This window comes from Ammospiza caudacuta, chromosome 3 (assembly GCF_027887145.1).
Source record: "Ammospiza caudacuta isolate bAmmCau1 chromosome 3, bAmmCau1.pri, whole genome shotgun sequence".
Classification (NCBI taxonomy): domain Eukaryota; kingdom Metazoa; phylum Chordata; class Aves; order Passeriformes; family Passerellidae; genus Ammospiza; species Ammospiza caudacuta.
In genome coordinates, this window is record NC_080595.1 from 56332324 (window position 1) to 56347080 (window position 14757).

A 14757-nucleotide genomic window follows, 5' to 3' on the forward strand; every position below is an offset into this window, starting at 1 on the left:
GTATATATGGCTTCCCATCCATCACTGCCCACTTCCACACTTCTGACAAAGTAAAATGTGGTGTTCATTGGCTTTCTTGAACACCAAGGTAAATTTCAGGGATATGACTTTGGAGAGCTGAAATGTAGCTACCTGTGAATGTTGCTTTTCAATACTTAAAAGTATGTTTTCAGAGTTATTTTAGTGAGGAATTAGAAACTTACTTTGACCTGTTGAGAACGTAAGGTGGAATAACTGGTATGGGTGGATGTCATTGTGTCAGTCTTGTGAAATTATTGGAGTAGTTGAGAAAGATCTCCTCTGCTCTTCCCCCACCCCAGTACTTGGCCTTGGTGGATAAGTGCAGCCCAGATAAATAATAAGCAGCCTGGCTTTGGCAAAGGATGATGGCTTATAAATATCTCTAACAGCAAAAGATCCTCCCAGTAATTTAAAGGATATTAATGCACTGTGTGCTGCAGGGATTTCTTCCATCCTCCAGATAAGAACCTGGGGGAGAGGAGCTATTTTCTGTAATGCTGTTAGTGAAAACAACAGAACTCCCCAGAGATAGAAAGCTGGACTGTCAGGCATGCTTTTCTCAATAGAAGAGCCTCTTGCATGTGTTGTACATAATTACAAAACACAGATCACAGCTTGCCACCCACTCCCCAAAGAGTAAATCTGAGTTTGAGATAGAAGGCTTGCAAAAGGCTGGTACAGAAAGGTGTTAGCATTGAAAACCTCAGTTATGTTTCCTCTTTCCCTGTCAATTATAATTTTCCTTCTGACTGATGGTATGTTTATATATGCCTAAAATAAGAATTTACCTGGGCACTAATTTTGAGTATTCAGGAAGTTGTCTGGGTTTTTTTGTGTGCTTGTATCTCCTTTTAGAAAGTCAGGCATCATTACTACAGCAAAATACTCAGTCCATTCAAGTTGTAGGTTGGGAAGGTCTCTCTTAATTTGGAAGATTCTGTATGCCTGTGTTTAAATTTACAGTAATGTAAAGGGCAGAGTCCTGTGGCACCTTGCCCAGGATAAGCTTTTTAACTTCTGGGCTTTGTCTGCCCATATACTCCAAGATCTTCAGCACATTATCTTTAAAATACCAAAGTGCAGTTCTCCCATTGTGTGAGATCTGGGGTAGGCTGGGGATGAGGAAAGAAAGGAATTTTCTTATATTTATATTTGAATGTTGTGTCCCTTGATTATGGCCTTAAATGACAAATGCAAGCACCATCCATACCCTCAGTATTTACTTCCACGGAAGTGAGCTTTGCCTCAGCACAGGACCTGTTCATCGCAATGTGCACAAACTTTGTTTTTACAATTACTTATCAGAAGTAGGAGGGTGGATGAGCAGTTTGCAGTCACAATTATCAGGATCAGACCTGTGAGCCTCGGAATGGCTCGAGCAGGATTTAGTGGGAGAGCACAGCACAGTGCCCTGGCTGCCTCTTCTGCAGCCAGTGTGCATTAGGGAAATGCATTGGAGAAAATCAGTCTTTGCCAGCATGTTCATCTTAATGCCACTTAGGGAGCTTTTAATTGCTTAGTGTGACTTCTAGATTTCCCAGAGATAGCCACAGTTGTGCTTCTGAGCTCAGGCAATTAAAAACATGGTCACTGCTTCCATACCTGGTTCCATCTTTTGCTAACAGTGAGGCAATCCATAGGAGAATAATTCCAAGGAATGGGCACTGGTTTATGGTGGTCATGTGGCAGCTTACCCACTATCCATGTAGTACACAGAAAAAGCACAAGGATGTTTATCCACTGTGTAAGTTTAGACTGTGTTGTAGATGTGTGTGATTGTGGACTCAGAAAAATTATCAGGAAGGTAGTGAACTTGGGCCCTCTGTATCCATTCCTTAGTTGGTTTTCTTCTAGAAGAGCTAGTCTAATTTATAATTTCTGTAAAAGTCTGACTACAGGACAGGTAATAAGAAATTTGGGAGTGTCCTTTTTACTGAACCAGAAATTTTAGAATATCATTTGTTTTGTCACTGCTTGCAACCTGATATTTCAAATAACCCATGTGGCTGGTGGTTAAAAAATTACTTTTTATTTGACACTCTTCTAACAGCCTAGGTCAGCTTAACTAGGAAATGCCATGGAATGGACAAGAATTATATTGAAAGAAGTAATAAGATAATTAATTATTCTTATTAATCTAAGATAAGAAATTATCTGAAAAAACACACAGGGCCTTGAATGTTGATTCAGATAGATTGAGAAATTCTACAAATTTGTAGTTTATGCTTTGTCTTTCAGTCACAAAACTGCAAACTGAAAAACTACTCAACACTAGAGGCCTGTGTGTTGCCCAGATGTTTACCTGCCAACCCAGAACCTTCTGCAACATCTAATAATCTCTATTTAAATGAGGCTTCATCTATCTGGGATTTTCTCTAAAAGATGCTTTATCTAGAAGAGTAACTTGCACATTCTATGTAGACTTTAAATGGAGAATATAAATCACAATAGTTTTGGCTTCAGATGATATTTGCAGTCTCTGCTGCTGTGTTTAAATGGTCTTGCATTTATGTCTGGATTCATATTAAATTAGTGACAAGATGTTCTGTCTGCAGTTAGCTGGGAGGATGAAGAGTGTTTGGAAAAACTGACTGTGGAGTCTCTCTCTCCTAGGACTTTGTGTTTTATGCCCCTCGCCTGAGAATTAACAAGAGGATCCTGCAGCTCTGCATGGGCAACCACGAGCTGTACATGCGGCGCAGGAAGCCCGACACCATCGAGGTGCAGCAGATGAAGGCCCAGGCCCGGGAGGAGAAGCACCAGAAACAACTGGAAAGGTGGGCTTGGATGCAGGCAGCTGGTGTGGCATGGCAGAAGTAAATGACACCCAGGTGCCAGGGTTCAGCAAGCAGCTGCATCCATGGGCGAGGCTCTGAGCCATCCCAGGCTCAGGGGGAGCACGTGTGGCCCTGGAGCTCTGGAGTATGGGCAGGGACTTTTGGGGTGTCCTGCAGTGGGACTGTTTTACCCTGCCCTACCCTTCCAGCTGTCCTGGCTGCAGCCTCAGGAGCTGCAAGAAAATGTGCAAGTAAAGGCACAGCAGGCTCTGATGTGGTGGTGTGCTCCTAGAGAAGGATTTTCCTGACTCTGGAATGTTGGCATCTGATTTATGGGCTGAGCCACAGGATGCTTGGGAGTAGGGAGAAGCCTTCACAGGGAGCACATATGGGTACTCTGTAAAGACAGAAGGAACTGAGAGATCTCTTACAGGCAAGGAAAAAGGAATAGCAATTCTACCACTGGCTGCAGTTGCTTATGATTCAAGAAATCATGCTGCTTTTTTCCTGAACTTGTGGATTGTTTGTCTCTGTTCTCTCAGTCCTGTTGTTTTCACACCTCCTTAACTTTCCATATGGCAGAAGTAACAAAGTTACACATCTTCTGCCTTGCAATACCAGTCTTTTTCCTCTCTGGGTCTAGCAGCTACTTGGTATTCTAAATTTCTGTAGCAACGAACAAAAATACAAATGTTATTATGAAATGGGGTATCTTAAACAGAGCAAAAATTCTAAAGAGATGAAGGAACAGCCTATTTCTGTCTTCTGGCTCCTGTTTCGTGGCAGCCACTTTCCCATTGAGCTGCCTGGAGAGGTTCCCAGCCAGCTTTCTTGTCTGGCAGTAGCTTGGGTCTGAAAGTGAGCTTCCAGCGTGAAATGTGTTTTTAACAGGAAACAACTAGAAGATGAAAAGAAGAGGAGAGAGACAATTGAGAGGGAGAAAGAACAAATGCTGAGGGAGAAGGAGGAGCTGCTGGTGAGGCTACAAGAGTATGAAGTGAAGACTCAGAAAGCAGAGAAAGGTAAAGTATGTCCTGGCTGACCACGTACTGTGCTCCACAGAGGGGGTGTATGGGTTGTTGCCCATGCCTTGCCTAAATCTGGTGACACTGGGATGGCTTGGCAAGACTTACTAATGTCAGTCTGCCAATACAGCTAAATGTACTAATGTGCATCCAAAGGATGAAAGTAGCATAAAATCTGCAGGTTTTATTTGGAAATGAAAGGGCAGGAACTCTGTTTTCCCCTGTTGCCAGGAGAATTTAAGTAGCACAGCCTCATCCAGCAGTGTGCAAGAGTTCACCCCTCAAGTACTTTTTACTCACTCCTAACAGAAAAGTACTTTGGGAACAAATCTTTCCAGTGAAATGGAAGCTTCTGTTTCAATGCAGAGAAGAACACAACATCTGATCCACGCAGCAAACTGTCAATTAACAGCAGCAGAGTCGTGTCAGTGTTACAGACTTCAGTGCAAATATCTCACAGAAGGTTTAATTGCAATGTGCATCTGACTACTTCTGAATCCAGTTACTTGGTGTGTTATGCAAATTATTACTTTGAGGAGCACAGTGAAGGGAGTATTGCAAGCTGGAATAAAGTCCTGACTTCTGCAGTTACCTAAGAGACTGAAGTTCCTTAGCTTTGAGCAGACTTTTGGACTAACCACATTGATCTGTCTCTTTGCAGAGCTGTCAGATCAGATCCAAAGAGCCATTCAGCTGGAAGAGGAGAGGAAACGGGCCCAGGAGGAGGCAGAACGCCTGGAAGCTGAACGTTTGGCAGCCCTGCAGGCCAAGGAAGAGCTGGAGAGACAAACTATGGACCAGATAAAGAGCCAGGAACAGCTGGTAAGACTCAGCTACTTTGAGAACAAGATACAGAGGCATATTACTGTGCCCTTGAGTAAGGCAAAGCCTTCATGTCCAGGGAAAAACAGTGCAGTGAGGTAGTGGGCTGTCATTGTGGCACTGATTTCTATCATAAACAATCTAATTTTTAGTTCTTAGTTTCTTATTCAGTCTCTACGAGAGTTAACAGTATTTTTTATTGTGTTTGGTTTTTTGGTTGGGTTGGTGTTTTTTCTAAGTCCCTGTAATTCCCATTTTATTATTCAACAGGCTACAGAGCTTGCAGAGTATACAGCCAAGATAGCACTTCTTGAAGAGGCAAGGAAGCGTAAAGAGAGTGAAGTTGAAGAGTGGCAAATCAGAGTGAGTATCTGCTTTACCAGCTGCTCTAAAATTCTGTGGTTCTTAGCCTGGTGTGACTTCTCAAACGTGTGGAAGCAAACATCTGTTCAGCAGTGAAAAAGATCAAACTTGTCATGAATGTGCAATACGTCTGCAAAAACACCTTTCTTCCAACAACCCTTCAGTCAAAAGTCAGAATGAAAACCTGTATAAAATCTAAAAATGCGATAATTGTCTTGGAGCCTTGGAGAGAGAGGGGCACATGAATAAATGATGCATGTAATCCATGATAAAATGTCTGAAAACATTACATCAGTCAAGAGAAGATGCTGCAAAAGCAGCCACACTGCAGGTGTCTGTTTTGAGGGGCACGTGCTGTTGGTGGCTTCCTGGTCCCTGGATCAGGAAAGTTTAATCAACTGCTGCAGTGAAACCACACAAGGCTTGGAGTGCTGGTGCTCCCAGTGCAGTGTAAGACATGTGGGAGGGCAGAACCACTGCAGCAGCAGGGAAGGTGACTGCCTGCTGTGTAATTGCACTAAAAACGCCAAATGAGATTCCCAAATTCTTGCTCTGTGGAACTGGTGTGTCTCCAGCCTGCAGCTCTTCTAATAGAGAACCGAATGATGATAACTGTAGCTTCCCATAGAACTTTTTCCTGGCTTGTTTTATTGGAAGAATATTGTTTGCTTAGACTCCTTGCACATGTGTTTGTTCACACCCCCTTGCTCAGTGGCTGATGATGATAGCATCCCTAGCAAAAACAAAAGTTCTCTAATAACAGAGAACCATCAGCTGCAGACATTTCTTTCTCTCTTGCTTTTCACAGTAGATGGAACAAACTAGGAAGATAAGCATTTAAGTGTTCATTAAGCTGATTTAAAGCAAGAAAAGCATTTAAAATACATTCCACTCTTTTCCCAAAGGCCAGGGAAGCCCAGGAGGATCTGGTAAAGACCAAGGAGGAGTTACACCTGGTGATGACTGCTCCACCTCCACCCCCACCCCCAGTGTACGAGCCGGTGAATTACCACGTCCACGACAACCTGCACGATGAGGGCTCCGAGTACTCTGCCTACAGCGCCGAGTTCTCCAGCGAGGGCATCAGGAATGACCGCAACGAGGAGAAACGCATCACCGAGGCCGAGAAGAACGCGCGCGTGCAGAGCCAGCTGAGGGTAAGGCACTGCTCGGAGGAGGCAGAGGAATTGAAACAGTCCTGGAGAGCAGGTCATTTCACCACTTGGTTAAACACACAGAGCACGACAGTTTCTCTTTGTTTACAGTTCCTGTAGGAAGTTTGAAGTAAAGGCAAGGTATATAAAAATTACTCTCATTGCTCAAGCTTTGAGATTGCTTAAATCATCCATAATGGTTTTGGAAAGGCCAGGTCTTATCCATATCACTTCTCTGTCCAAGCATTCACAGCTCTCAGCTCTCCCAGAGAACAGGACTGACAGGAGCTGAGAGCTTCTCACAATAACCTGCATTTATTGTTCTGTGTACTGCAGGCACTGACAGATGAGCTGGCCCAGGCCCGGCACGAGGACAAGAGGACCCAGAACGACATCATCCACTCGGAGAACATGCGCCAGGGACGGGACAAGTACAAGACGCTGCGGCAGATCCGGCAGGGCAACACCAAGCAGAGAATCGACGAGTTTGAGGCAATGTAAAGATGCTCGTACGAAGAAGACAGGACTGTGGGAAAGGCAGATCTTAATGCTGTGTTCTTGTTTTGGGGTTTTTGTTGTATTGGTTTTTTGGTTTGTTTTTTTTGTTTTTTTTTTTTCTCTGAGGAGGGGTCCCTGTATGACACTTAACCAATGTTCTCTAAACCCAGAGGTGTTTGAATCTCCCCTTTATTCTGAACCTTTTGTGAAATTTGGTATAGTTTAAAACTTATTGTACCACAGATCCTGGTAACTTGCTCATGCCTTTACTTAGTGCCAAAAGGCCTTATGTCACATCTCTCTTTAAGCAAGACAAATTTTAACAGGCCATGCTTCTATTTAAAGATGTGTGTCCTGTGCAGGTGCTGGATTCAGCCTGGTCTAAAAGATAAGCATCTGTGGGTGAATTTTGTGCCATATGTCTTTGTATTATTAGCTACAGTGTAAAGTGTAACAGATGAGAAGACAGGCTGTGGAACTCAGGATTTTCAAGGACCTGTATGTGTGTTGTACATCCACACACAGGTGCTTGTAGATCCTGGTTTTTCCTTGGTCTTGATGCCCAGGCTCCCCCTTCCCTGCCCCCCCACACAAAAGAACTGACAACACCTCAGAACTTCTTTGTGTAGAAATTAGATATTTTCTAGTTGCTGTTCTCAGCTGGAGAAATGGTGCAGTGATGGCTCAAAGTGGCATAGGGACACTGATACCCTCTTCATGTAACAAGTAGCAAATTATTCTGGAATCTACAACACCACTGTGTTTGCATTCCAGCTTCATTACTGATCAGTTGTAGTGTAGTATTTATAAATATATATATAAAACATGCAATATGTGAATTGCAGTACTAGTTAAAGGGAAATAGTTTTGCTCTGTATATTTTGTTACTTTTCAGATTTAATAAGACTTGCATCTGTAAAAATGCCTAAGCAAGACTGTAGTCTGATACAGTGCAGCTGATTATTTACTATAAAGCATTATTTGTAAAGATCATTTTTTTTACTTAATGAAAACTGTTATATGTACACATGATCCAATATATACAATTTTACTGCACCTATTTTTCTAACAAATTTTCTAATTTTTTTAAATGTTTGATTTAAAGTTTCAGACTCCAAAGATGAAGGGACTGCTTGTTTATATCACAGTTGTATTCTCTCTAGTAGAGAGCATTTCTGTGACCATCCTTCCCCCACTCTCCCCTTTTTTCCTTGAAAATCTGTTAGAAAGTGAGATACAGTATGTTGTCACCTCTTCATTTACAATATCTATGCTGCGTTATACTTGAGTTGAATCTTGTGTGGGGTTTTTTTATTTGCAGCAGCAACCATCTAAATAAAAGATCTGCAAAGTAACAAAGGTGATGGAGTGGAGTGTTTCTTGTGTGGGGTGTATTTTGATTAAGTTGTGCTTCTGCTCTTTTAGTTCCTGAGCTTAGCTTTTGAATCCCTGTGGTTTTAAATCTCAAATCTTTAAAAGCCACATTCACCGAGAAAGGGAGGGGGAATACTTAGAGAAAGGAGTAAAAGTATAACACAGCAACACAAGTTACACAAGAAGTTCCTGCTGACTGTAAAGCTACACCCAAGGCAAGGCAAACTGACACAGGAGTTGGGCCCTAAGTTTGTCCACATGAAGGAATGATAAACTTAGCTCAACTTTTGTCATGTGCTGTACATCCCAAGGCTCAGAGCTGTTAATTCTGTCTTACAGTGGCAGCTGATAAGTAGGGACTTGTTACACCCACCCTTATTCCATTGGCTGTAGTCCCACCCTGCTACTGACAGGGAATTTATACATTTAACTTTCTAAGCACCAGGCTATAGCACACACTTGAGAGACGTGGCCACAGGCCAAAGCTTTTTAGGATCACATGAAATAAAGCGGCAGTGTGGTTAATGCTGAAGCACAGAGGCGTTAGCATCGCCCATTTGCAGCTAGCAGACAAAGACAAGCTGGTTTTGCATTCTGTGGCTAAAACACCAATGTGAGAGTGAAACAATGTAACTTTATTGTTGTAACAGTTATTTTCTCAGAAGTAGTCCTAGTTGTGATTTAAATAAAATAGTAACAGTTCTGCTAGGCCTAGAAATGGAAAGCTGCACATTGTCTGGCCCCTGTTGCTTTAACAGCATAATGCATCTCAAACTGAGGCTGTCACTCCTCAAGAAACAATATCATCCTTACACTCCAGCTAGAGACACAGGCTAAAGCCTTAACATTTGAAGAAATAAAGCATTCAGAATGTCACACACACATAATTCTATTCCCAAAATAACGGGAGCAGGTGCTATTGCAGTGTACTTTTTCCAGAACTGAAGTGTATGTACCACTTCAGTTTAAAACATTGGACATGGACATGGGAAAGGAAGGGTTTTGTCTTTAAATCTCTTATGATTTAAAGTTTTCCTTATTTGAATGCAGTACAAGTGTGAAGTCCATCCATGTGTTTGGGTTGTAGAGCAATTCCTGCCATTGGAGCACTCCCTGAGAAGCAAGGTCCATAGAGCCAAAGAATTCCTCTGCAAGAAAGCAAAAGGAAAGATCAGAGTTACTTTTCACTTGGCCTTATCCAACTCCTGGCCAACCCTTTCACCCACTTCAGTAATTTCAGCTGTTCTGTAGCTCCTGAGGCACTAATTGCAATAAATGGGATTTATACTTTTGAACTGTTATTTACATCCTGTTAAACTGGGAGCACCTTCTGAAGAGTGCAACCTGCAGCAAAGAAAAAGTTTTTGGCTGTATGACTAAAAGCAGAAGAGCAAGTGTGCATGCTCATAATAGCAGAAGGGCACTAAGCCTCCTGCTTCAGTTCATTCCAAGTTTAGGACTTGGATCACTTACAAGCAGATAGTCCCTGCTCTAGCAGAGAGGCAAATGCTGGCTTTTGGATAAGGATAAGCAAAACAACTTCATGCAAAACAACTGCATGACATTGAGCTACCACTAGTGATAATACTCCTGTAAACTGCATGCTGATACCAAAACAACATTTGACCCTCTCCTCTCAAATACTGAAACCCAGGGCACTTAACTCATTGGGAGAACAACTTATGAGCAGCCTTCAAGGGACAATGCTTCCCTGCTCAACTACCAGTGAATACAGCCTACTTAGTGAGCCGAGGGTTTCTCAGGCATTGCTCAGCCCTGAGAAGGAAAGCTCACTCATAGGTTAGACAAACATCATCCAATAGCCCCTTTGGAGTAAGTGTCACCTCCAGTATTTCATTGATTGGATTGATTTGTGGATATAAAGTAATAAGCACAGACAGAAGCAAGGTTGGAGTCTATGGGATGATCAGCTCTCCTGCTTCCTTTTGATGGGAAGTTATTTAAAGTTAGCCAATTAATAGAAAACAATTAAAGGAATAAGTCTTAAAAAATGTGTAGAGCTCTGTGTGAGTTAGAGCATACAATTTCTGTGCTCGTCTTAGCATGGCTCTGACCCATAAAAATCACCATGCTAACAAATGGCTTTCCTGAAAATTTCCACTGACAACCTTGATCTTCTGCACAGACCTGAACAGAAGCACCTGTGTCAATTCTTGCATGATCAGAGCCCAAGACTGAAAGTTGCTTAGGACAGAGGCTGGGACTGCATGTGTAGGCATGTGAAAGCAGGTAATAAATAGCACAGTATAATTCATTATTGCATGGGATGTAAACTAAATGCACTTTTCCCCAAATTACATTCAACTTTCAGTGACAGAGAACTTACTTGCACCAAGCTTGGCTCCTCCTAGGAACTGATCACTTGAGCTGAAAATTGACTTGTGCCAGACAGTCAGGTGCAGACATGATTGCTGTAGCTGAGCTGGGGTCACACCATCAAAGACAAACAAGTGTTTCCACTGTGGACAGGTTTCTTTCTTCAGGACAGGAGACTTTTGCTTTACCTCTGCTTGGTCTGGAAGGATAAGACAACTTCCCCCCCACAAAAAAAAGAGTTCAGCAAGGATACTGATTTCTCAAGCAGAAAACAAAGCATTTTGATAACCAAATAGAGGTTAGAGGGCTTAACTAGAGCCCGTTGGTTTGCCCTAAATAGCAAAAAAGTTCAGCCTTAGTGAAAGGTATAAAAGGTGCTCTTGTGTTGATTTTGGGAGCTGCACCTTTTCCTGCCAGCCTTTAGTGCAGGTGCAAATAGGCTCTTGTAGTCTGCTTTGACTCTGTTGTCACTGACTGCTGAAGGGGTCTTTGCTCCACATGCTGCTACCCAACAGTGTCTCAAACCAAACTTTTGCCCACCCATTTCACCAAAGGTGGGGGCCACAACAGGTGAAATGGTTTTGTGAGATGTAAGTTTACCCCAGTATCATCCTTCCAGTGGCATCTGATGCCTGACAGCAAGGAAGTAAAACAATCCCACATACAAGCCATTCAGCACACTGAAGAAAAATTCAGCTCCTTTGCTTTGGAAATGTCAAGAAGAGGATAAAAATTCTCAATGTATCCAGAGCAATACTTAATTCTGCAAAGGCACAGGTGAAATTGTGACAACAGCCTCTTTATTTGCACCTTTTTTCCCATCACTACCCTGCAAACTGCTGCTGCTCTGCAGACACCCAAGTGTCACCATTTCCAGGAACTCCAATTAAGAGTGTGGGCAATGCCACTTTCCCATGCCAGTCTCCTGCTGAAAACATGTTAATATGTCCATTTGCATGGAACACATGTGACAGCCTCTATTTGAAGTGCTAGGTCTCAGACATACCCTTTAACAAAGGAGTTCAGCATTCCAGCAGATCTCAGCACGGGCAAGTTCTTGGCCCCAAATATCATAACCTGAAGCTGGCAGTTGAGAACTCCTTGGTCTTTGTTTCCTGAAAAAGGAGCACTTATCACATGAAATGGCCAGTTAACTCAGCTCATAGCTTAAGATGCTGCTAAAAGTAAGCAGGGGAATGCCTAAGTGGCACTACTGAGATAAGGAGTCATAAGGCTGGACTAGGAACTTTTCATAGATTTGAATGTTTGTACAGTGAATGATTCACACTCAAAGCAAACCAAGCAGTGAGCAGCAGGCTGCTTTGTGATCCCTGTTCCAAAGACAAAGCTTTCTGTTGTGTTTGTGAAAAGCAAATACAGGGCAGTACACACAGAAGCATTTCTCTGGAACAGTCAGAAGCAATGGAGAGAGCCAAAGCCATGGTGTGGTACTGCTCTACTCACAGCTCAAGGCACAGAGCAGACCCAAAACACAGGCCTGCACAGGGAGGAAAACCAGAAGATACATAGCTGGTAACTTTGGGGTCATTTGGAAAGCAAAGGGAACAATAGTAACAAAATAGTTAATTAGAGATCCCCATTGGTCGCTACCTGTTGCTGTGGTCCTGACAGAGAGCACTTCTGGAGCTCTGAATACACCTCACTGAGGTCTAGGGAGGTAAGGAAAAGGAGGTTTTCCCATCCATCCCTCCCAAAGTGTTTATTTCACTCCAGCAGCAGGTGCTTGCTCTGACATACTACAGCAATACTTAGTGTACTTACAAGTTTTCATTACTAGAAACTAAATCCTGACTATATATTTTGAACCTAACACCTTTCAAGTGAAACAGTCTCCCTAAGATGAGACCACTGGAGAAAGCCAAGGGTGCTGGTCTGGTATTCTTGCAGATACTTCCCTTCCAAATTTTCCCAAATTGGCAGTCTCTGCCTTGGACAGCAGAAATGCTGTTTCACCCTCAGAATAACCTCTACTGGTAACATAATGACAGGCACAAGTTTGGAAAACAGCTGGATGCAACACTGCTGCCATTATAATGAACAACTTTTGTTGGCATTAAACAGAACATGCATTAAATAAAAATCTTGAAAATGTTTTGATTCTAAATAACCTAAGATATAAAACACCATTTACTGTAGCTGTTAAAAAACCCATACATGGACACTGCCCGTCCTTCATTGATGGATTATTTTCTAGCCAAGGAATTCACAGAATCATTTATGTTGGAAAAGACCTCTAAGATCATTAGAAGATCTGCTGATTAGGATCTTGAGCAACTAAATCATCAGGATCACAGAGCAACTGTTAAGCAGTTGTGCATGCCAAAACATTCTATACCTTCAGACTGGAGGTTCTGATACTGGCCTGGTACCGACAGCCTTGCAGACATGAGGAGTTCAGCACTGTACTGGACAAGATCTTCAGGCTTCTCAAGCTGAAGAAAGGGACACACAGAAGTCTGCATTACTGCAATCATGCTCACAGCTTATTCGTGTTTCCAACATATCTTGCTAATGGGCTGGATTGACAGCACCTTCCCCCCAATGATCTCATAGGGGTGATCTTTCTCACAGCTTTCACCACATCTTGCTCTTAAGGTACAATGAAGCACAAAAACTTGGAATCACCTTGGGTTTGAGTGGATACCAGTCAAACTGCATCGAGTCCTCCTCAAAATTCCATGCTGCCAGAGGAATCACCACTTCCCCCAAAAACACCCTGTATTTGAGAGCTCCTGCATGCCACACAGAGATCTGAAGCTGCCGACTTCTCAGCTGGGAGTGCTCAATCTTGTACTAGAAAGACAAACAGCATTTACAGAGCAGTGCACAGCATGAATGCAGCCCAAGCTCATGACCTGCTCCCAGGAAGCCCAGCCACAGCATGACTGAAGGCCTCTGGATGCAGACAGAGCCATGTTGTCTGACTGTGCTTTGCAATCTGAAAAAAACCCAACTACCTATATATTACACATGCTGAATAATGCTCATTCAAATAGGAAACAACATTCCAGGAATACCTTGACCTGCCTTGCTAAAGTTTTTGATTATAAATTCAGAACTTTAAATAACTCTTGACCATTTTTGCTGGGGTTTTGGGGTTTTTTTTGTTTTGTTTTTTTTTTTTTTTTTTTGTTTGGGGGGTGGGTCTTGGGGATTGCGCATTTTCGGTTTGCTTGGGTTTGGTTTTTTGGGGTTTCTTGTTTGCATGTTTCATTTATATACATATATATGTTTTTATATATATATATATATTTCTGTTTACACTCCCAGCAGAATGTGGCTGCACTGGAAGCCAGTTCAAGAAGAAGACACCTAATGATGGCTCGTAAATTTCCATTCTGGTCAGTGGATATCTACTTAATGCAGTCAGCAGGGGGAAGGAAGTAATTCAGCTGATGACTAATGAAAGCCTTGATCCACTCTCCAAACATAGTTAGAGCCCTTTGAGACATTGCTGGGTATCTAATACACCCCTGAGACTGCCAAACCCAGCCCACAGGTGACCGGCATGGAAAGCTGGAGGCAATGGCACAGGCAAGGAAATCAGTGCCCATATTTAGGCTGCTGAATCACAAGCTGGGTGTGGGCTCTGTGGCTCATCACCCTGAGTCACCCTGGGCTCCAGTGACTCCCAAGGGCACTCACACAGCCCTCACACATGCAGCTACCTCCAAATGCAGGTGCCTTAACCTGCAGCTGAATCCCACCCAGTTAGATGTCAGTGTCATGATGGAGCTCACCTGCAGCAGTGCTATGCACTTTTGACCATTTGTGATACTCTGGATAAACTAATAATTAAACAATTTTTAAATATTTCCAAGTAAACAACTTTAGAGTTTATGCAGCCAGCTCAGGCATGGCTCTCACTCTCCTTAATCACTTCTGCATGACTGGCATTGAAAAATGACTATAAAATTAGGACCAGTGATTTCAATTCCTGGCCATTTTTTTCTGCCAGTTTAAACCCTATAGATAGGCTTTGGGCTGTATAAGAACCACATGCATTACAAAAATCCTTTTATGTTATCATCAAACTTTAACTATTGCCTTTATGAACATTTTGTTTGTTTCACTCACTATTGATTCTTGATGTTCACTCACACCAAGAACTGGGGTAACACTGAAAATTTTGTGTAGTTCAAGAAGCAACACAACTTTGCCTCTCCACTAACTTTGTGTCATATCTCTTCCAAGACAATATACAACTGAAGAACTCATCATCTTATGTCCTACTGCAGCTTGCCAAAGCACACACACAAAAAAAAAATGGTTTACAGTGATCTGAGTAGAGAGGTGGAGCTGGGAAAGCTGGGAACAACCAAACTAAGGCAGGCTCTCCTGGCTGACAGCACTCAGCTTTGTATT

General features: G+C 42.6%; 2 protein-coding genes across 6 annotated transcripts in view; one reads left to right on the forward strand and one right to left on the reverse strand.

The window, feature by feature from the left end:
* Positions 1 to 8013, forward strand: part of EZR (ezrin) — a 37406-nt gene extending 29393 nt beyond the window's left edge. The window contains exons 8-13 of the mRNA XM_058800747.1: positions 2635 to 2798; positions 3690 to 3820; positions 4485 to 4645; positions 4916 to 5008; positions 5914 to 6165; positions 6499 to 8013. Coding sequence (XP_058656730.1) covers positions 2635 to 2798; positions 3690 to 3820; positions 4485 to 4645; positions 4916 to 5008; positions 5914 to 6165; positions 6499 to 6663 — 966 coding nt within the window. The 3' untranslated portion in view covers positions 6664 to 8013. The remainder of the gene's footprint in view (positions 1 to 2634; positions 2799 to 3689; positions 3821 to 4484; positions 4646 to 4915; positions 5009 to 5913; positions 6166 to 6498) is intronic.
* Positions 8014 to 8661: 648 nt separating this feature from the next.
* SYTL3 (synaptotagmin like 3) overlaps positions 8662 to 14757 on the reverse strand; it is a 34570-nt gene continuing 28474 nt past the window's right edge. For all 5 annotated transcript variants that reach the window (XM_058802100.1, XM_058802095.1, XM_058802097.1 and 2 more), the window contains 5 exons: positions 13018 to 13185; positions 12728 to 12824; positions 11378 to 11486; positions 10382 to 10587; positions 8662 to 9182 (listed from right to left, as the gene is read on the reverse strand). In XM_058802100.1, coding sequence (XP_058658083.1) covers positions 9052 to 9182; positions 10382 to 10587; positions 11378 to 11486; positions 12728 to 12824; positions 13018 to 13185 — 711 coding nt within the window. In that variant the 3' untranslated portion in view covers positions 8662 to 9051. The remainder of the gene's footprint in view (positions 9183 to 10381; positions 10588 to 11377; positions 11487 to 12727; positions 12825 to 13017; positions 13186 to 14757) is intronic.